The 23469-nt window shown below is 42.5% G+C and overlaps 2 protein-coding genes and 1 long non-coding RNA gene across 3 annotated transcripts; 2 read left to right on the forward strand and 1 right to left on the reverse strand.

Moving 5' to 3' along the window:
* The first annotated feature begins 624 nt into the window (after positions 1-624).
* Positions 625-4874, forward strand: LOC139023319 (uncharacterized). Its single transcript, XR_011474458.1, has 2 exons — positions 625-1357; positions 3973-4874. It is a non-coding gene; the product is annotated as an uncharacterized lncRNA (long non-coding RNA).
* On the reverse strand, positions 920-17360 carry LOC111954709 (splicing factor U2AF 65 kDa subunit-like). The gene is made up of 12 exons (XM_023974596.2): positions 17216-17360; positions 16389-16524; positions 16215-16253; positions 15660-15766; positions 7927-8081; positions 7575-7691; positions 7245-7383; positions 7063-7142; positions 6770-6892; positions 5191-5277; positions 4492-4743; positions 920-4109 (listed from the first exon to the last, which is right to left on the reverse strand). The coding sequence occupies exons 1-12, from the start codon at positions 17262-17264 to the stop codon at positions 3975-3977; spliced, it is 1419 nt and encodes a 472-aa protein (XP_023830364.1). The 5' UTR covers positions 17265-17360; the 3' UTR covers positions 920-3974.
* A 2260-nt stretch (positions 17361-19620) lies between these two features.
* On the forward strand, positions 19621-21398 carry LOC139023286 (transmembrane protein 238-like). The gene is made up of 3 exons (XM_070436128.1): positions 19621-19705; positions 20416-20768; positions 20988-21398. Exon 2 carries the CDS (start codon positions 20424-20426, stop codon positions 20739-20741), a length of 318 nt encoding a protein of 105 aa, XP_070292229.1. The 5' UTR covers positions 19621-19705; positions 20416-20423; the 3' UTR covers positions 20742-20768; positions 20988-21398.
* The last annotated feature ends 2071 nt before the right edge of the window (positions 21399-23469 follow it).

The raw sequence follows: 23469 nt of genomic DNA on the forward strand, positions 1-23469 counted from the left end.
ACAGGTCGCACTATGATTGGTTAACTTTGAAAGGTGAAAGGTAAACATGAGTTCTCAAACCTCGCCCCCCTTATGTTTTGATCCCCGTCACTAACCAGTAACACTGACCAGCAAATGACAAGAAAACATGATAATAAACTGAGCCTACAGAAAATCTATTGATAATGTGAGCTGTAATAGTCCAAGTGTAGACTGCCATGTAGATTATTAATTACAGTGCAATATGAAATCATTCAATGCTGTCTTTCATTAATCAAATGGCCTACATGACTAAAATAAAATATGTTGCCATCAGTCTAAAGCATTATTACAATATATACTTTTCAAAACTCACTGAATAGAACTCTGGGCTGGCATTTTCTTTTTTTCCAACCCCACTGGAAGGCACTGGAAAATTAAAGACAGATTCAAGCCTTTGCCCATTTGGGAACACTTGACAGCAATTCAGCAGTAACTTTAGCTTGGAGATGACATGAATCTAGATTTTATTTATATATATTTTTTACCTTTAACTAGGCAAGTCAGTTAAGAACAAATTCTTATTTACAATGATGTCCAAACCCGGACGATGCTGGGCCAAATGTGCGCCGCCCTATGTGACTCCCAATCACGGCCGGATGTGATACAGCCTGGATTTGAACCAGGGACTGTAGTGACGCCTCTTGCACTGAGATGCAGTGCCTTAGACCACTGCGCCACTCTGGAGCCTCATTGATATACATCGGTTTTATATGGAGTCTCTGGACACTGTTCTATCACACCTTTTGATCCCCTTTTCCATTCACCATAAAAAATATTCCAATATTCCTTCTTGGAGCAGAACCTAAATAGTTGGCTCTATAAAATACCAAGGACGAGCCACACGCTCACTAAAATTCTGATTCAATATCCTGTAGACATTAAACAGATCAGACAGGCATCAGAGTACATTAATTCTGTTTTAATGTGATCACTCAGACCTTCTGTAAATAAAAAAATACAACCTTACAATGTTGAGGGAAGTGACGGAGTGCAAAAATTCCCACCTGCTAACCTGTTGACAGTATAAGGACAGAGACAAATACATTTTCTTACATAATCTTTCAACCTGTTTAGGAAAACAACAAACAGTCTTAGAAGTGGAAATGGTTCGGTAATGCAAATCATCGAAAGATCCTCAGGAGACTACCAGCATTTGGAGCGCAAAACCTGTCAAAAGAAATATCCATTATGTAATTCGAAGCAGCGGAAGGTCTTGGAGGAGGGGATGGGAATAGAAAGTAAAACAATGTCAGACAGGTTCCTCCAAGTGTGGTGCTTGTAGTATAGACAATGAAAACGATTAAATAGGAAAGAGGAGTGGAAGTGGAAGAAAGGGGTATGTAATTGATTCATATTGTTTCATAGGGCCTACCCACACCTACAAATTATCTACATTATCTTCACTTTGATATTGTCTCGCCTGTCATAAACCTGAATTCATGTCACCCATCAGAAAGCCTCACAAGTGCAGATCCACATGCCTCTTTGGGTCCTAAAGAGATCTCACTTTGAGGCAAATGTAACGGATGTGAAATGGCTAGCTAGTTAGCGGGTACGCGCTAGTAGCGTTTCAATCAGTTACGTCACTTGCTCTGAAACCTAGAAGTAGTGTTGCACCTTGCTCTGCAAGGGCTGCGGCTTTTGTGGAGCGATGGGTAACGACGCTTCGTGGGTGTCAGTTGTTGATGTGTGCAGAGGGTCCCTGGTTCGCGCCCGTGTCGGGGCGAGGGGACGGTCTAAAGTTATACTGTTACACAAAGCCATGAGAGCTCAACTGGGGTAAATAGGAACTTACAATTGAAACATATAAAAACATAATACAAAAATACAGCAGATATGATTTTACAGTGAAATAAATAACATTGTGTCAATGTTGTTTTACAAAACCAACCAATGGTCGAGGCAGGGCAGTGATAACTCTGAAAAAGGCTTTTAGCTGTATAGCAGATTTTCTAAGGAGAGAGAGAGAGAGAGAGGGAAGCTGTGGGCGGGGAGAGTTCAGGGTCATGTTCATTAGACACCAAACTGAAGAAAACAGAGAGATCTGAACTATCTGAACTTTTCCAATAAGAAATACACATTTGTTTTCTGTTGCAAAACGTTTTGCTACGGTGTGCCCTAATGAACACAACCCAGCTGTATCAATTTCAGAGGCAGTCACAGTACCTCTGATTGGGTGAGAGCCTTCTATTACAGAATCTGGCCTGGTTCATCAGGTACTTCCTGTTAATATACTATATTGTTTATTGTGGAATGGGGGTTGCCCACTGAGAATTGGTGCCAGAGCCACAAAGTCAAAACATTACATAATTTTCAGACATTTTGTTATCAAAAGAGGGTGGTGATGATAAGTTAAATGTAGACACACACACTTACAGTATTTGCGTGTCCCCTCAGACATGAGTCAGACTTCACGATAAGTGGCGTTGATGTTCTGAAAATTGTATATATATATATTTAAAGGTATGTGGACACCCCTTCAAATTTGGCTATTTCAGCCACACTAGTTGCTGACAAGTTTATAAAATCAAGCACACCGCCATGCAATCTCCATAGACAAACATTGGCAGAAGAATAGCCTTACTGAAGAGCTCAGTGACTTTCAATGGGGCACCATCATAGTGATGCCACCTTTTCCAACAAGTCAGTTCATAACGTTTCTGCTGTGCTAGAGCTGCCCCGGTCAACTGTAAGTGCTGTTATTGTGAAGTGGAAACGTCTAGGAGCAACAACTGCTCACCCCCGAAGTGGTAGGCCACACAAGCTGACAGAATGGTACCGCCAGAGTGCTGAATTGTGTAGCGCGTAAAGATCGTCTGTCCTCGGTTGCAACACTCACTACCGAGTTCCAAACTGCCTCTGGAAGCAACGTCAGAACAAGAACTGTTTGTCGGGAGCTTCATGAAATGGGTTTCCATGGCTGAGCAGTCACACACAAGCCTAAGATCACCATGCACAATGCCAAGCGTCGGCTGGAGTGATGTAAAGATCGCCACCATTGGACTCTTGAGCAGTTTAAACGTGTTCTCTGGAGTGATGAATCACACTTCACCATCTGGCAGTCCGACGGACAAATCTGGGTTTGGTGGATGCCAGGAGAACTCTACCTGCCCAATGTATAATGCAAACTGCAAAGTTAGGTGGAGGAGGAATAATGATCTGGGGCTGTTTTTCATGGTTCAGGCTAGACCCCTTAGTTCCAGTGAAGGTAAATCTTAACGCTACAGCATACAATGATATTCAAAACGATTCTGTGCTTCCAACTTTGTGGCAACAGTTTGGGGAAGGCCTTTTTCTGTTTCAGCATGACAATGCCCCTATGCACAAAGCAAGGTCCATACAGAAATAGTTTGTCGAGATCTGTGTGGAAGAACTTGACTGGCCTGCACAGAACCCTGACCTCAACCCCATTGAACACCTTTGAGATTAATTGAAATGCCGACTGCGAGCCAGGCCTAATCGCCCAACATCAGTGCCTTGACCTCACTAATGCTCTTGGGGCAAGTCCCCGCAGCAATGTTCCAACAAATAGTGAAAAGCCTTCCCAGAACAGTGGAGGTTGTTATTGCAGCAAAGGGGGAGAACAACTCCATATTAATGCCCATGATTTTGGAATGAGATGTTCGATGAGCAGGTGTTCACATACTTTTGGTCATTTGGTGTAACAATAAACAACTGGTACCTGAGGCTCAGGCATGGACAAATAAAATGGTTAAAATCATGATTGAACTTGATTCATTGAATGAAATCATACAATTATAAGCGACGAGGACAAAAGTAATACTTCAACCAATTCTGCTGATTTTACAGTGATAAGTGGCCTTAAATGAACTTTCTACGCCTCCTCTTTTAAAAAAGTGCAAAAAGTTGAGTGTTGTGATGGTCATAAATATTCATATCATTACATAAATAACATGAAACTCTGCTTCTCTCCCTCTCTCTGCTTCTCAGGTCTACCAGAAGTCTCGGCGGTGGTAGGCGTCTGGGTCACAGTACTTGGTCACCACCATCCTGTTGGCAAACTTCCTGCCTGTCAGTGCCTGCATGGCCTTCTGGGAGTCAAACAGGGTCATGAACTCCACAAAGATCTGAGGGAGGGAGAGAGAGGGAAAGAAAGAAAGGATAGGAAAGTGGGTGTATGGCCATTCTGTATGGAACCAGACAACCATGTTAAATGTAATTCTACAGCAATCAACTATGATACATGTTTACACATACACACACAAAGGGATTATTGCATTGGAAACTATTACCACAAGCCTAGGCAAGAGTGATAAGTTATGAATTGCTATGCTTGTTTGATGGGAGGCGAAAGACAAATTTCCCCAAGGAGATTCAATAATTTCACCTGAACTGAACAAATTCACTTTGAAACAACAACACAAACTCTCCTCAAAACACTGCAACAAACACCCCATGCCCTATCCCATCCTAATACCCAGGTACCCCTATTCCCCTCCCCATCCTCACCTTCCCAGTGCCTGGGACCTCCAGGTCATCCACAGGCCGGGGGATCTCGATGCTCTTCACCTGGCCGTACTTGCTGCACTCACCGCGGACGTCCTCCACGATCTCCTCGTACTCCTCGTCATCCAGCAGCTCCTCCACAGCCACCATGTTCATCAGGCAGAGCACCTCAGTGGGCAGGCCACCCAGCAAGGCCATGGAGGTGGGCATCAGGCCTGGCACTTGGAGGATCACCGGGGTCTGGTTCATACCTATCTGGGGAGGGGAGGGGTGGGGAGAGGTGTTGGTTATTGGGAAGGTTGAAAGAACATGAGATACTTTTAGAAAATGTTTTAGAATGTTTATGGTGTAAAAACACAGAAGGAAATGAAAGAAAAATAAATAAATAATGAAACCGTTATTATTCAATGGCCAACTTGTTTTTGTAATAATACTGTCTACTTTGCAGTGGTGCATACGCTTAGTTAATTCCTTAATCAGCTCTGGAATGTCCTGATATGAAACAGCTTGATGTTTTAGGTCAGCGGAGGTGGATCGAAGAAGGCTTGTGTTCAGTAAGGCACAAAACGGGAGAGAACATTTGAAACAGAGGGGATAGTTAGGTCCCCAAAATATCACACATTTTTCCCCCATCTCTGTCTTATATTGAACACCATCCATTTGTAAAGTGTGCCTCTGTAGTCTATCATCTCTGGTACTCACCAGAGCTGCGTTCTTGGCCCCAACACTGGCTCTCTGGACCAGGAGCTTCTTGTCCCCCAGCTGCATCCCATTCAACCCTTCAATGGCCTGAGTCAGCAAACAGAGTTAGAACAGTGATCAAATGTTTTTTTTTTTATTATTATTTGTAATAAAGGTACACAAAACAGGTACACATGGACAGAAAAACAAGTGACAAGACCGAACAAGACAAACAGTTCCCATCCCATCCCACCCCCCACCCACAGGACTTCCAGAACCCAAAGTTAGATAGCAGTCTTTTTTTACAGAGCCATAACGTTGATGAAAAAGCAAATGTGTTTCTTTCACTCGCCCCATGCATGCCTACAGTCCTACAGATATTTCCATGTCAATAATAGCCATGAATGACAGCAGCCACTGTTGTCTGTTTAAAGAATGAGGAGGCTGCCAACGTGAGGCTCATTTTTTGGGCTGCTGTTGATCCAGCCAGCCAAATACGTTGCTGTTTGACAGATAGGTCTAGTGTCATCATTTAACAATAAAATAGTGAACATGGTACATTTCTACTCATTATGTCAGAAAGACAGGATGAAACACAACTCCGGAAATGTTAAACCACTGGGCACTCCCAAACCATATGAAACAATTTGCCAGGAGCCCCCGGAGGGCACATTGAGCAATTTGGGGTTTGTCTAGCTTTCATCTTAAATAGTTTGCATGGTGTACAGTAAGTTCTATGGGCAAAATTGTAATGTAGAATTTGGTGGTTGGGGTCTCTTGATGAAATCGATATGTTGGACCAAACTCTAGTCCAATTAGTCACAGTACTACATATGAAAAGGTCTTTCTTCCATGATGCTAGGGAAGGGATTGGTTTGTGAGTCATTTTAAGTAGCAGAGAATGTCATTTAGAGACCAGTCCCTGTGTACTAATATGAATAAATCATTTGTGAATAGGGTGGACAGACCATTCTTCCCTCCCAAAGGAACATATGCACGCAAAGCAGAACGGAGTTGTAAGTAAACGAAAAAGAATGTACCAGGTAAGTTAAATTGCTTCTGGAGGTCTTGAAATGCTGGTTATAAATCTGGGAATGTACGATATGACAGGGAGTACCCCCTCCAGGTTTCCTTTATCTGGGGGGGACTGGAACTGTCAGCTGGGTAGTGATAAACTGTGGTCAGAATTCTAGAGAAGAAGATAGCTCTCCTAATGTTAGTGTGCATGTGTGTGCGTAGGTTAGAAGAATGTTATAAAAGGAATATCTTTGTATGGGAATGGGAGAGCTCTCGTGAATACATTTTGATTTGACTAATTGTGAGCTGGGAATTCTGTCTGTTTCATTTAAACCAGAACTTTACACACTCTGGGTTGCAGACCGATTAGAATAATAAAAAATGATAGACATTGATAATAAAATTCTATATCAGATTTGCTTTCACTTGGCCAGGTATAGCAGATCAGTGCAGATGAAAGAAGAAACACAGGGTAGTCACTTTGGACTATTGACATGCAGCCCAAGAGTCTATGACCTTATGTTAACCTCAAGTCTATAGCAAGATTGCACACAGCAATACAGGTATAATATCTGACACTGACTTGGTCATTCAAACTGACGTCCACATATTCACAGAAGGCGTAGCCCTTGGAGAGGCCCGTGGTGCTGTCTTTGACCAGGTTGAAGGCCTTCAGAGGTCCAAAGGAGACCAATAGCTCTTTTACCTAGGTGACGAAGGCAGGGTGTGAAGACAGGAAAACAGATTGCTCTATCAAGTAACATTGTTGGAACTGAATCAAATTCTTCTCGACCTTAAATAAAACAGTAGCATAACATTTATTGATCATGCCAGAGACTTAGAAAGAAGGACTTCAACGAGCTAGAAAGGTCTGACCTGATCATCATTGAGATAATTTGGCAAGCCACCGATGAAGAGTTTGTGGGCTGAGTCTGGCACCACGGTCGAAACCACTCCTAATCCAAGCAACAGTGAGAAATAGGGTTAAGTACATTTGAATTGAAATCAGAGGATTCGACAGGGTCAACAAGCCGCGGATGTCCTATGGAAAGACCCACCTGGTACATAGACACTGGGGCTTTCACTCATGCCGGGAAGGGGCTGGTAGTCGTGAGGCCTTCTGATCTTCAGGCTCTGACCCTGGAAGATGATGCCGTCAAAGGCCATGGCCTGGGTCGTCTCGTCCACCGAGCGGAACTGGAAGAGGAACAGGTAGAGAGAAGGTCAACATTCTGACGTGCTATTGCAGAAGAATGCAGAAGTCAACAAAACTTCAGCACTCAGGAAAGAAACTGTTACAGGGCAATGCAAGTTAGCTAATAACTGCCGTCCATGATCTATTTCATGCTATTTTGTTTTTATATTAAATACATTTTAGTTGAGCACACCTCGAGGAAGGCAAAGTTCTTGTCCTGGTTTATCTGCACAGCTAGAACAGGGTTGCCAGGGGCCTGGGTAAGACCGCCGAGGAGCATCTGGGCATTGAAGAAATCCATCACAGCCTCCTATTGACACAACATGGACGATCACACCAAAGAGTCACTTACTATACATTTTGCAGTGGGGAAGGCAGATGTAGAAGGCTCTCGACCAGGCTGATGCTATGACACAGTAGCGATGATGAAATGCAGAGTTTTACTACCCATATCTCATAGGGTTGTGGCGTTAGTCTTTAACTGTATTTTAGGCCTTATGTACAACACAGTAGTGTGGAATGGGTAGCAGTTCTCTATTACCTACCTCTGTGATTCCGAAAGGTATGTTGCCAACGTAGAGCCTCCTGGCCTGCCTGGTCATTTGGCTGCCCACCACAGGTACAGAAGTGTGGGTGGAGGCCAGCCCCTCTGGAGTTATCTTGGTGGGCAGTAGGGCTGTGGCTGGGATCTGGCCAGCAGCTGAGAAAGGAACATGGACTCAAGTTAGATATGACTCCCAACGGAGAAGAAATACGGAACACCTGCTCTTTCCATGACGTAGACTGATCAGGTGACTCCAGGGTGAAAGCTATGAGGTATGAGGAGACAGGTTAAAGAAGGATTTTTAAGCCTTGAGACATGGATTGTGTATGTGTGCCATTTAGAGGGTGAATGGCCAAGACAAAATATTTAAGTGCCTTTGAACGGGGTATGGTAGTAGGTGCCAGGTGCACTGGTTTGTGTCAAGAACTGCAACGCTGGTGGGTTTTCATGCTCAACAGTTTCCCATGTGTATCAATAATGGTCCACCATCCAAAGGACATCCAGCCAACTTGACACAACTGTGGGCACGGGCACAAGTTGTGACAAAACTGCACATTTTAGAGTGTATTTTTATTGGCCCCAGTACAAGGTTCACCTGTGTAATGATCATGCTGTTTAATCAGCTTCTTGATATGCCACACCTTTCAGGTGGATTATCTTGGAAAAGTTGAAATTCTCACTAACAGGGATGTAAACAAATGTGTGCACAACATTTTAGAGAAATACGCTTTTGGTGCGTATGGAACATTTCTGGGATCTTTTATTTCATGGGACCAACACTTTACATGTTGCATTTATATTTTTGTTCAATATAGATCAATGATAATTCAATAATCAATATTGTGTTGCATCTTTAACCAATAGCCTAACAAATTCTTACAAATAAAGTACAAAATACTTTTTATTAAGATATCCTCTATATCAAATTTCAGCCAGACCACCCAGCCAGCCCGAGTCGCCTGCATCCCCAACCCTCACCAGTCTAATCAATAACTCAACTCTCTCCCCAACACAACTTCCTTCCCATATTTTATGTCTCAAGGGAAAGGTTTGGAAATCAAACATTTAATAAAAACACACATACACCTCCTACACATTCACACAGAAACAGTACATCCCTCATATCATTCGTATCATAGGCCTAATAGTACTGTAGAGCTATTTTTACTTGCACACAATAAAGCTGGGTTACCCCGTCCTGCCCCTAGGGGTCCATGGCCCTGCAGCGCCTCAACCCAACACACCCCACTCAGCTTTAGGATCTTAGTGAAACATCCATTACTGGTTTCAGGTGTGTTAGGCCAAGGCCAGAGTGACAACCAACACTACGGCAGACCCCCAGGGCTAGGACTGAGCAGCCCAGAAGCTAGGGATTGACGAAATAGGTTTTCAATAGACTCCTTTTTTTGTACAGTATTCCATAAGGAATCCAGACCTTATGAAAGTTGCACAGTATACCCTTAATCTTGACATAAATCAAATCTAGTGATGCATAACGTCCAATGTGACATTATTGGCGGATAACCAACCTTCCAATTAATGGCAATGCATGTGCCTCTATAAATGCTAGGTTACAGTTTCGCCTGATAACAGTCTCCAGTATCAACATTTATAAGCAAACAAATACAGAGAGAATCAGTAGACATGCTGGGATAAAAGAACATACTCTTTGACAGAATTCAGCCAGCCTTCACAAGAGCATGACATATGCAAATATGTCCCCTTTTGTGTTTTAAACCTCCAGCAGAGGAAGTACATTTATGAGTGCATGATATTGCATTTAACTGGCTAATAATATGTTATATGGATGATAATAAACTGCAATAATTTATGTCTGAGATTATATGAACATGACTGGGCATTCTAACACATCTGTATCCATTTATCATCATCAATAGTGTCTCCCAGGTCTTCCTCGCATTTTTGTTTGACCTGTTTTGCGTCATCGGGACAAAACCTTGATACCGTTTGGAAATGTTTGTCAGACTGCCTTAAAATAGTTTCAATCTTTGAAGCTTCTTACTTGTCCAGTGTTTGCTGCACAGAGAGAATAAAGTGTTGCATCTGCAAAAGTTCTCCTCAGCACTGTCACAGACTGGTCTTCCCTGGCTGCCTGACCCTGCTGAGACCCAGGTCCCCATCTGATACTGCTCAGATGAAGCATGACAAAGAATTACCTTGGTGTACATTTATACATTATATTATCCAAGAATAGAATCAACGGTTCAATAATTGAAATGACCATTATTCCTAGATCCCAGACTGTAGCCTACCCATCAACTCAGGATGGAACTTTGTATCCATTCACTGATTGCAAAATTCACCTAAGCTCCGTAGACTGGTCTTCCCTGGCTGCCTGACCCTGCTGGGATATGATGAGCATAGTGTTGTGTACTGACTGTACACCATGGCAGTGTAGCCCGTAGAGCTGTTTCTAATGTGTCACTGTGAAAAGTAGGGAATTAACTAGGGAAACTAACAGTTGAATAACGTTACATTGCTTTACTGACTCATAAAAACCCACATTACGCTGAAGAATCGTTTGGCCGCTGGTTTAATCATTTGATTCGGGTCTAGTGTGATTGAGGCAAAAATAATAGCAAAGGTCAGTGAGCTAGCTAGCTAACGTTACCCAACTTTTGGCTAGCTCTAGCTAATGATACAATGGTTCAAATTTACTTCTGTTAAAACGGGACAAAACAAAGGCTACAAAACATTTCCATACACACAAAAGCTGTTAGATAATGCTACCTGACACATGGCTAGAGGCTAGCTAGAGCTGAACTGGCTATGGTAGGTACACTAAATGACCAAAAGTATGTGGACACCTACTCATCGAATATCTCATTCCAAAATCATGGGCATTAATATGGAGTTGGTCTGCCCTTTGCTGCAATAACAGCCGCCACCCTTCTGGGTAGGCTTTCCACTAGATGTTGGAACATTGCTGCGGGGCTTGCTTCCATTCAGCCACAAGAGCATTAGTGATGTCGATCACTGATGTTGGGCGATTAGGCCTGGCTCGCAGTCCAATTCATCCCAAAGGTGTTCAATGGGGTTGAGGTCAGGGCTCTGCCACAAAGCTGGAAGCACCGAATCCACTAGAATGTCATTGTATATTGTAGCCTTAAGATTTCCCTTCACTGGAACTAAGAGACCTAGCTCAAACTATGAAAAACAGCCCCAGATCATTATTTCTCCACCACCAAACTTTACAGTTCTGCTCTAGAGTCCAATGGTGGCAAGCTTTACACCACACCAGCCGACGTTTGGCATTGCGCATGGTGATCTTAGCGGCTCCTCAGCCATTTCGTGAAGGAACAGTTATTGTTCTGACATTGCTTCCAGAGGCAGTTTGGAATTCGGTAGTGAGTGATGCAACCCAGGACAGACGATTTTTACGCGCTTCATAAAAAAAAATATATATACAGTATATACCTTATTTACATAAGTATTCAGACCCTTTGCTATGAGTCTCGAATTTGAGCTCAGGTGCATCCTGTTTCCATTGATCATCCTTGAGATGTTTCTACAACTTAATTGGAGTCCACCTGTGGTAAATTCTATTGATTGGACATGATTTGGAAAGGCACACAACTGTCTATATAAGGTCCCACAGTTGACAGTGCATATCAGAGCAAAAACCAAGCCATGAGGTCGAAGGAAGTGTCCATAGAGCTCCGAGACAGGATTGTGTCGAGGCACAGATCTGGGGAAGGCTACCAAAGCATTTCTGCAGCATTGAAGGTCCCCAAGAACACAGTGACCTCAATCATTCTTAAATGGAAGAAGTTTGGAACCACCAAGACTCTTCCTAGAGCTGGCCGCCCATCCAAACTGAGCAATCGGCAGAGAAGGGCCTTGGTCAGGGAGGTGACCAGGAACCCGATAGTCACTCTGACAAAGCTCCAGAGATCCTCTGTGGAGAAGGAGAACCATCTCTGCAGCACTCCACCAATTAGGCTTTTATGGTAGAGTGGCCAGATGGAAGCCACTCCTGGGTAAAAGGCACATGACAGCCTGTTTGGAATTTGCCAAAAGGCACCTAAAGGACTCTCAGACCATGAGAAACAAGATTGTCTGGTCTGATGAAACTAAGATTGAACTCTTTTACCTGAATGCCAAGCGTCACGTCTGAAGGAAACCAGGCACCACTCATCACCTGTCCAATACCATCCCTACGGTGAAGCATGGTGGAGGCAGCATCATGCTGGGGGATGTTTTTCAGTGGCAGGGACTGGGAGGCTAGTCAGGGTTGAGGAAACTATGAACGGAGCAAAGTACAGAGAGATGCTTGATGAAAACCTGCTCCAGATGAAAACCTGCTGCACTCAAGACCTCAGATTAGGGCGAAGGTTCACCTTCCAACATGACATAGACCCTAAGCACACAGCTAAGACAACACAGGCATGGTTTCAGGACAAGTCTCTTAATGTCCTTGAGTGGCCCAGCCAGAGCCCAGACTTGAACCCCATCGAACATCTCTGGAGAGACCTGAAAATATCTGTGCAGCGACGCTCCCCATCCAACCTGACAGAGCTTGAGAGGATCTAAGGAGAAGAATGGGAGAAACTCCCCAAATACAGGGGTGCCAAGCTTGTAGCGTCATACCCAAGAAGACTCAAGGCTGTAATCGCTGACAAAGGTGCTCCAACAAAGTACTGAGTAAAGGGTCTGAATACTTATGTAAATGTGATATATATTATTCTGTGTAGATAAAACATCTAACACATCATTGTGATCTCTACAGCGCTGTTGGCTGGCCGTCATTGTCAGGCCCTGACATTAGAGAGCCATTTTATTTCTCTATTTGGTTAGGTCAGGGTGTGATTTGGGGTGGGCATTCTATGTTGTCTATTTCTTTGTTTTTGGCCGAGTATGGTTCCCAATCAGAGGCAGCTGTCTATCGTTGTCTCTGATTGGGAATCTTACTTAGGCAGCCCTTTTCCCACTTTCTGTTGTGGGATCTTGTTTTTGTTAGTTGCTGGTTTAGCGCTACTATACTTTGCGTGTCGTTTATCTTTCTTGTTTTTTTGGTGTTCATTTAATAAATTCCAAATGTACGCCTACCACGCTGCATCTTGGTCTCATTCCGACGACAGACGTGACAGTCATTGACCTTGCGTAGGCTTAAACACTGGTATACACTGAATTATAAGGCCATATTGGGTAAAATTCAATTTTTTCTCTTCTTTTTTAGTCAGGTCGGTAAATAAATATAAATTACGGTCCCATTCTCATTTGCTTCTAACAGTACCAAAAATTAGAACAGGTCATGGTGTCACGCCCTGGCCTTAGTATTCTTTGTTTTCTGTATTTTTTTAGTTAGGTCAGGGTGTGACAGGGGGGATGTTTGTGTTTTGTCTCGTCTTGGGTGGTTGTATTGTATAGGGGTTTTTTGTTGAGTGTATGGGTTTGTGTTCAGTAGAGAGGTTTAGGAAAGTCTATGGTTGCCTGGTTTGGTTCTCAATCAGAGACAGCTGTTTATTGTTGTCTCTGATTGGGAGCCATATTTAAGGTAGCCATGGGCTTTAGGTGATTGTGGGTAATTGTCTATGTTCTATGTTGCATGTGTGCACTTAGTTCGTTTTAGCGTCACGTTTGTTTTTTGTTCGTTTAGTAAGTGTTTGTTTTTCTTCATTAAAAGAAGATTTCTTTCACGCTGCGCCTTGGTCCACTCATTTGTCATATAACGATCGTGACACATGGTAGAAATTGTTTTAGTTACTGAGCTCCGTGGTCCTGGAATTCTCTCCTGAACATTTTAAAATTTGATGATCTAGTTTCGTTTAATCAATTTTACAATTAACTAGCTGCTAGTAGTTCATTCATTTCAGTCAAGAGGGGATGAAACATTGGTTAACGTAACATGTCAGTTACACTACTAGCTCAGCATTTGGAATAAAAATAAACTAATTCTGTCAAACAGCAGTAACCTTGCCAGCTAGATCAGTCAACTAAAGAGTAGACCGTTTATGTTCTGCTTGCTTTTACAACTCGAAGAAAAAGCACAGACAGCAGCTGCCTCTGATCATCTCTCCCTTCCTGGTCCTATATGCCAGCCTTTCAGAAGCCTTGCCTTCACACAGCCTGTCTGCACGTTCTGTGTTGTCCGTGCGATCCTAAATCCAGCTGGCTGAAACCGGAAAACAGCCTACCCGACCGCTCTGAGGCGTCCACATGGTCCTAAAGCACACCGGAGCCACATTTTGTATCACAGTGTAATTATAAAACTGTTATTTCAGAATGTGTGTGGGGGGAGGCGGGTCATGTCCCCGTCCCCAGTGAAAGTTGCTCCCCTGACTGTGGGGAAGCATTGGAGTCAACATGGGTCAGCATCCCTGTGGAATGCTTTCGACACCTTGTAGAGTCCATGCCCTGGCAAATTGAGGCTGTTCTGAGGGCATGGGGGGGGGGGGGGTGCAACTCAATATTAGGAAGCTGTTCTTAATGTTTTGTATGACTATGTATGACTATATATTTATGTACAGCACCAGTCAAAAGTTTGGACACACTTACTCATTCAAGGGTTTTTCTTTATTTTTACTATTTTCTACATTGTAGAATAATAGTGAAGACATCAAAACTATGACATAACACATATGGAATCATGTAGTAACCAAAAAAGGGTTAAACACATCAAAATATATTTTATATTTGAGATTCTTCAAAGTAGCCACCCTTTGCCTTGATGACAGCTTTGCACACTCTTGGCTTTCTCTCAACCAGCTTCATGAGGTAGTCACCTGGAATGCATTTCAATTAACAGGTGTGCTTTGATCAAAGTTATTTTGTGGCATTTCTTTCCTTAATGCGTTTGAGCCAATCAGTTGTGTTGTGTCAAGATCTTTGAAAGTTTCTTCAATTGCAGTCGCAAAAAAACATCAAGTTCTATGATGAAACTGGCTCTCATGAGGACCGCCACAGGAAAGGAAGACCCAGAGTTACCAGCCTCAGAAATTGCAGCCCAAATAAATGCTTCACAGAGTTCAAGTAACAGACACATGTCAACATCAACTGTTCAGAGGAGACTGTGTGAATCAGGCCTTCGTGGTCAAATTGCTGCAAAGAAACCACTACTAATGGACACCAATAAGAAGAAGAGACCTGCTTGGGCCAAGAAACACAAGCAATGGACATTAGACAGGTGCAAATCTGTTCTTTGGTCTGATGAGTTCAAATTTGGTGACGAGCCGTGTCTTTGTGAGATGCAGAGTAGGTGATCGGATGATCTCCACATGTGTGGTTCCCACCGTGAAGCATGGAGGAGGAGGTGTGATGGTGTTTTACTGGTGACACTGTTGGTGATTCATTTAGAATTCAAGGCACACTTAACCAGCATGGCTACCACAGCATTCTGCAGCAATACGCCATCCCATCTGGTTTGCGCTTAGGCAAAGGGTGGCTACTTTGAAGAATATAAAATATAAAATACATTTTGATTTGTTTAACACTTTTTTGGTTCCTACATGATTCCATATGTGTTGTTTCATAGTTTTGATGTCTTCGCTATTATTCTACAATGGAGAAAATAGTAAAAATAAAGAAAAACCCTTGAATGAGTAGGTGTGTCCAAACCTTTGACTTGTACTGTATATGTATGAAGTGAGAGAGGGACCGAGTTGAATACTTTCATACAATATCACATCAACAGCCTTTGCTTTTGAGCAGACATAATACGGACTGTGATGTGACACTATTATAGTGAGAGCTGACAAGTATTGCCAAACTGACCCTGCATAGCCTTGTACTGCAGGGGGGTGATATGTTCGAAGCCTGGTGCCGGAACATCCCAGTACTTCCTCACTTTCTTCTTCTCTCTGTGCAGAGCTGGAGAGCGACTGCAGGAGAGAAACAGTAGGGGACAGGACAGGAGAGATGGACATATAGCCAGGCAATGCAGAGACTGTGTGGACAGAGGACAATGAATAGCACAAAAGTATGGGAATCAAAGGGATATAAAAAATAAAACAAATTGGGGATTGATGGTTAAAACACATTCCTCTCAGAACTCTATCTTCCTGGCACCTACATGGTCACATCTGTATATGAATTAGACATCAGATATCGACCAAAATATAAGCACAGATTTCAAAGCAAGCCTCTAAGACAGTTACAGATCCAAGTCGTCTCCCCTTACCTTGACCTTGTATTAAGAAGCAATTCTAACGTTAGTACACACAACAACCACCAAGTACAGTACTTAACCAACAGATGGACAGCTGACTCATAATTAGCAGTTATACTTTGAAGGTGTCATGCAAGTCACTGTCCGCTGTATTACTGTACCTCACAACAGTCTCTTGGGATTGTTTTTGAGTCTGTGTGCTGAAATGAGAGTTAAAACATGGGTATTCCGTTTACTATTGCATAAAGGTGGGGAAAGAAATACTTGAAACAGGTCAATGGTCCACAAAGCAGACAACTATTCACAATTTCAAAAACTTGAACAGCGGTATCCACCTGCGCCTGTGTTGGTGGTCCTTGCTGTCGCTGCGGCTTGCCCTACTCTTCCTCCTTTCCCAGCTCCTCTTCTTCCTTTCTCGGCTGCGACTGCGGGACAGTGTGCGCCGTCCGTGCCGATTCTCCTTGTCCCGCTCTAAAAGGGGGAGGGAGGAAGAATAAGCGAGTAGGGCAGAGTCACTGACAAAGACACAGGATCCCTTAGTTGCAGCAGGAGAGAAAAGGCCTGTATGCACTGTATGCTGTATGCACAGTACCGGGGGAAAAAACTGTCATACGCTGCTACTCCTGTTATAGCTAACGTTAGAGGAGTTAAAAGGCAATTCAAAATTCACTCCATCAACATGCAGAGAAAGCACGATATGTAGGCATATCTGTAACACTATTCCCTTATTCTACATTGCATAAATGTATAGTTATGTGTCCTGGTACAGTACCCTTTAGATACGTTATCGGATAGTCAGCGTGCTGCAGTTAATAGCAGCACAAGTCAAAAAGTAATGGACAGGTCGCAATTAAAAAATGTGGCTCCCAAATAAAAAAATGTCACTAGTCAATCCTGCAGATGTAGCTAGCTATTCAGGTATGGATAGCGTGTCAAACAGTACCCGTTTGTTATACACTGCCAGCAGAGGTGCAAGCAAGCATGCAAGTCTCTTGTCATAATATTGTTTTGGTAAACACCTTATAGGCCTTGTGCAAACTAGTTAGCAGCAATGCAGTGACAGGGAGCTACCGGTATGATAGCTAGCTAAAATAATATATTGGAGCTACTGTAGATGGTCAAATTAACCATTACTGTAGGATGAATGTGCAGCAACACTCACCTTTCTTATTTTCAGTCAACAGCCTCTCGAATTCATCAAAATCCGACATTTTGGACCTAGATTTAATGACTTGATCTTGTTAGTTTAGCTACCAAGGCTACAAATAAACATCTGTTTGAATCAAGACCGGACACAAGGAATTAGGATGCCCTCTGTCGGCATGGAATAACGCTAATCTAGTGTGTGTGCTGAGCAGAGGAATTCTGGAATATTGTTCAGAGGCCAGCCAGTTAGTAATAAACACAGGCACATTTCTGATCAATTTAATATCTAGGAAGACAGATACCAACTACAAAAAACTACATTTTGCACAAATTATATTGTTTTATTGTACAGCAGATGGTTTACACTGCTTTCACTGACCTATCAAAACGTGGCAAGAAAATGAAAAGAAAAATAAACATAAAAAAATATTCAGGTATTAACAAATGGTTCAACAATGAAAACAAATGAAACATGTACAGGTGGAGTTTCTTTAAACCCACGGCTCAGAACGGTGTGCCTGTCCATTAACTTTCTCTACCACCAAAACAACAATATATGCTCAAATTATTCACATTTTCTTCTCAAACGGAGGAATGCAGTGTCTGCAATATGTCAGTGCTTCTACTATCCATGAGTCATGCAGCAACACCTCAAATCATCATTCTGATGCGCCATCTGACTGAATGAAAGACAAAACATAATCCAATTACCATAAACAGCATGCCCAAACAGTGGATGACTCAGGATGGAGCAAACACAATTTTTCTATGTAACTGCTGTAATAGGCTACATCACAAAATGTGGCTTTTAGTTAATACTGTGACAGACTACAAACCTCTCTTACACATCTCTTCTTCTTTGCAAAAAAAATTTGGTTGGGAGAACAGAAATCTCTCGGTAAACAAAAAAATAACTCCTCTCAGAGCCCCCAATGCAGTAATCCTGCAATTAGCCACTGTTAGAAAATTATTCAAACACAATCTCCACTTTGGACAATGAACAAGATACTTCAAGAGCTGATGTAGGGGGGAAAACCATTCTGAAGCTAGAGCCAAATGGCTGTGACCAAAGCTTTATAGCTTTTGGTAAGTGAACCCCCATGAAGGTCAATAACTTCTCGTCTACATTCCTATCCCTTGATGTCTGAACTTATAGGAGGAAAGGAACCCCCATTAGTTTCTAAACCTGTAGGTGATGGCCAGAAGCAGGTGGTATGCACTGAAAAGTTATGACCTATGACACCATATTTACATTATTAATTGAGTTGATGAAGGTATCAAGAGGTGATTATGCAGAGCCCTATTCATGAGGGATGATAGTTTAATTACCTCCACCCTCCAGGTCTGTGGAATGTCTAGCCAATTAGTGACATGAGTCAATAAACTGCAGATCATGTTGCTTGTGTTCGAGTAGCCCGGAACGATCTGACATTTCATGATAAGAGAACATATTTATAAGGGGCTGCTTAACTCACTAGTATTCTGTATGTTCTCCTCAAAGGGGAAGGAGACTTCACATCCATCCACAACATTATACAGACCTTTAGGGACCACAGTCAATGGCAGTGACACGAGTGACACATAATTAACAATTATGTCATTTGATAAACCAGAAAGGGAGGATAAATTTAAGTGCCTAGAGAGTAGGCTAAACCTGCTTTTATACATTTCTATAGTAAATGCAGTAATTTAGTAAAATAACAATTAGACCGGAGGAGGAAGACAAGTTAAAGTGCCTGTTGCATTCCTCGTGCTTGTCCGAGGATCAGTCATCTTTCATGGGCTGAGTGTTGTTTTGCAAATCTGTGATAGGCTACGTATGGCAACATTGTAACATTATAATAAGCACCATCGTGGATTATACATTGTACGGAAAGTGTTAAAACAGTCATTAGTCCTTCGACACGGTGATGTCACCAGCTGTAAAACAATAACTTTAATATTAAAATGCAATTTCGCCATATGAGTTGTATCTCTAGTAAGTTCACATGCTCCTAAATTGGTTGCACAAAGCTGAAATGTCGCTAAATGAAGCCAAATGAAGATACATGTAAAAACAACTTGTGTTTTCGCATGAAAGGTCATCGAATCGTTTGCATTAGTTGTTACCTCGTTCTGCAACAACAACAAAAAAGACGCAAGTTAATAAGTAAGTTAATAACCATCCGCTCCCCATCAAGTAAATTTGTCAGCTTTTCTCCTCAAGCGCACATGCGTACGACTTGTAACGCTTCGGACTTCCTGATGGCTAATGAAAATGTATACGAATTACAGTGAAACTAACTTTATGCCTACTTCATCGTGTCTTCACATACATCAACTACTGTATTTGCATCTTCTAGCCTTATTAGCCTACCAATGATAACCATGTCTTATACAATTTTTGCTTACCGTTTGTGGGCGGGGCTCAGGTGGAATTGTGGGAGGGGTAAAGTGGTCGTTGAGAAAAACACAAAAAAGTGAAAAGGTGGTAATCGAATTCCGGAAGATTACACAACTTGTCCAGGTAGATAACAATTTTTTGATAATAAAAAAAAAGACATTAAACTATGTCGGATTCGACATCAGTTTCACCAGGTCAAAGTAAAAACATGACACATTTTCCAGACAAAGGGCAACTTGTACGCTACCGACTATGGAAAGCCAATGGTTTGAAAACAATGTAGCCTCCCTAGCCTAACTATTTTCTTTGTTCCTTTGGAGTGAAAATGTAATTAGTTAGGCTATTCTGATGTTCTAAAATAGTGCCTTCCCACTGGTGCCATCTCAGTTCAACGTTCAGTTGATTTAGACTACATTTGGTTGAGTTGTGAGTTAACGTGAAATCATCCAAAAATATCATCCTGTCAATGGATTTAGGTTAAAGGTTAGGTGTAAAAGAAACGAAATTCTCTTACCTTGATGACTTTTGGAAATCCAATTAGTTTTCCACGTTGATTTAAGTTCATTACATTGATTGTTTTGGTCGAAATGACGTGGAACAACGTTGATTCAACCCGTTTTGACCAGTGGGTTCCTGTTTATCCCATACAAACATTGTTTAAATCTTTGTAACCTAATACCAACCACTTTTATATCCAACTCATGTAGATGATAAATTACTTGTAGCCTTTCATATCCCCTAGAATTTATTTGATGCACTTATTCTTTACCCAGTTTTTTTTGTGTCAACTTGTAGCACCCCAGGTCAGATTTCTGATTCCCTCGTTCTCTCAGGTGTGACCATGGGGCTCTGTGATGGCCTGTCCCACTGTAAACTGGCCCTGGCCTTTGCAGTGCTGATGGACTTGCTGGGTGGCACCGCCTTGCTGGTGGGAGTCTTTGTCCCTCTGAGTATCAAAGGCAGGGACTTTGGGGACCTCCTGGTGTACACAGGAGCACTGTTCGTGCTCATGTCCCTGGGGGGCTGGGTGCTGTGGTACAGCGGAAACATCGACGGCCTCGTCTCCAGCAAAGAGCTTGGCCACATCGGCACCACCGTGGACCGACTGGCCCGCACCCTCAGCCGCAAGATGCATATCCATCGCCACAGGGGGCCTTAGGGCTGTGGTGACTGGCCATAAAAGCAGGTAAGTTAAGTTACTAGGGACTTGAATAATGGGTTATAGGCCAAAACAGATTCTACATTATACTTACAGGGCTCATCTGTGAAAGAGACCTTGTTCTCAGCATGACTCCCTTAAATAAAATAAATACGCCACTGGACATGCTATTTGTGATGCATCTACTCTGCAGCGTCTAAAATAGTGAATTGATTTGTAACCTCTCTCTACCTCTTCTCTCAATAGGCGTTCCATCTACACATTGGTCGGTGGATGCCAGACATGTATTGGATCAATCACCCCCAATCTCCCCTCACATTGAACGACTTCAATAGTTCTTGTGCTCGTGCAGTATTTTACATTTTCTTCTGAGACTTGAGTCCAGCAGTATTAATGTGTGATGGGTAATTAGCACTGTTTTATGCCAAGCAGTTGAAATGCACTCACCCAGCATGTTATGTCTCCTGTATTTTACAAACTATTAATGTCCAAAGTAAAATACATTTTAAAAGAATAATGCAATTGCTCATCTGTTAAATGTGGCATAGTGGATGTGATTTAACATTTCTTGTGTGGTGTGATTTAATTTAGAAAAATGGCCTTACAGTCAATCATTTTAATTTTGTTATTTTGCTAATAAATGTTTCCTTGTGTGAACAGCTTCTTCGGGCTCTTTCAATTTTGGAAATGTCTATAGGTTTACTAGTAATGTAAATCGTTTAGATGGTAGCCCTGCAGTGTGAATGTGATCCATTGTGTTTTACGTTTCTGGGAGGCGCAATTGCAGTATTTTCAGTCTCTCCAAACATTCCCTCTTATCTTGGGACAGTTCCTACTGTGAACTGTAGATGGAGACAAACAGATTTACTCTCAGGTCCCCACAAGGAGAGTACTGTACGTCACAGGAGGCTACTGAGGGGAGGACAGTTCATAATAATGGCTGTAATGGAATGGTATCAAATGCATAAGAAACCGTATGTTTGATTACCATTCTATTTAGTCCATTCCAGCCATGGCTATGAGCCCGTCCTCCCCAGTTAAGATGCGTGCCACCAACCTCCTGTGATGTACATTATGTACCAGTAGACCTGTTTGGACGGACACTCTTATTCAACCAAATCACACAGCATACATTTAAACACACTTAAGAACCTACATGCACACAATGCATATTCCATCGTAGAGACACAGCAACGTAAGTATGTGCGATGACTACTATGCCTACCACTATGCAGAGGTAGATATTCATAATTGTACTCTAGCTTCTATGTCCTGTGTATGACCACAATTTGGTTTGCCAATAAGAGAAAAATGGGAGCTTTTGTTTTATTACTTAAACAAAAACGAATTAGCTTTATATTGAGGGGGCTCAAATGAAGTTTATTGCTGTGTTATTCAGAGGATACCGTCAAACAACTGATATCCTGTAAACCTGGCAAGAAGTATCATATTAAAAACAACAACAGGCTTAATGGAACGCAGGGAAGAGAAAATGGACTCTCCTGGACATAGGAGGTTGGTGGCACCTTAATTGGGGAGGACGGGCTGGTGGTAATGGCTGGAGCAGAATAGGTGGAATGGTATCAAATACATCAAACGCATGGTTTGATGCCATTCCGTTAACTCCGTTCCAGCCATTATAGTGAGCCGTTTTCCCCTCAGCAGCCTCCACCGCTCCTGGAAGAAGAGAAAATAGTTTTGTCCTGCCAAATTTAGAGGGGTCTTTGACTTGTGTTCTATAATAGGTTGTTTCCTCATACGCTGGGTAATGAGTTTGTGTAGCAGATAATTATCATGTACTCTCCAGCATGTGCTGTACCTCATAGATGTATGCTGGGTGACCTAATATTTTTTAAATTTAACTAGGGAAGTCAGTTAAGAACAAATTCTTATTTACAATGACAGCCTAGGAACAGTTGGTTAAACTGCCTTGTTCAGGGGCAGAACAACAGATTTTTACTTTGTCAGCTCGGGAATTTGATCTAGCAACCTTGCGGTTACTGGCCCAACACTCTAACCACTAGGCTACCTATAATATAAGTACATATCTGGGCTAGTACATATATGATTGTGAGATCAGTGTTCTGGTTTGTCTGGATCCACACTTAAATGGATAGTTCACCTAAATGACAAATCTACACAATTGTATGGGTAGATTCAACTGATCCCTAAGAGTCAGCAAGCAAAAATATACACTCACCGGCCAGATTATTAGGTACAGGAACCGGGTCGGACCCGCCCTTTGCCTCCAGAACATCCTGCATTCTTCGGGGCTTGGATTCTACAAGGTGTCAGAAACGTTCCAAAGGGATGTGGGTCCATCCTGACGTGATGGCAACACACAGTTGCTGCAGATCGGACATCGGTACATTCATTCTGCGTACAGCCCATTCCATCTCATCCTAAAGATGCTCTATTGGGTTTGTTCAGCAACAATGTTCAGATACCCTGTGGTGTTCAATCGTTGCTCAATTGGTATCAAGGGACCTAACGTGTGCCCGGAAAACATTCCCCACCAGCCTGTACCTTTGACAGCAGACAGGATGGGTCGGTCCATGGACTCATGCTGCTTACGCCAAAGCCTGACTCTGCCATCAGCATGATGCAAAAGGAACTGGGTTTTGTCGGACCAGACACTGTCGTGTGTGAAAAGCCCAGGAGGTTGGCCATTTCTGAGATACTAGATCCGGCGAACCTGGCACCTATGATCATACCACGCACAAAGTCG

The sequence above is a fragment of the Salvelinus sp. IW2-2015 genome, linkage group LG30 (genome assembly GCF_002910315.2).
Source record: "Salvelinus sp. IW2-2015 linkage group LG30, ASM291031v2, whole genome shotgun sequence".
Classification (NCBI taxonomy): Eukaryota; Metazoa; Chordata; class Actinopteri; order Salmoniformes; family Salmonidae; genus Salvelinus; species Salvelinus sp. IW2-2015.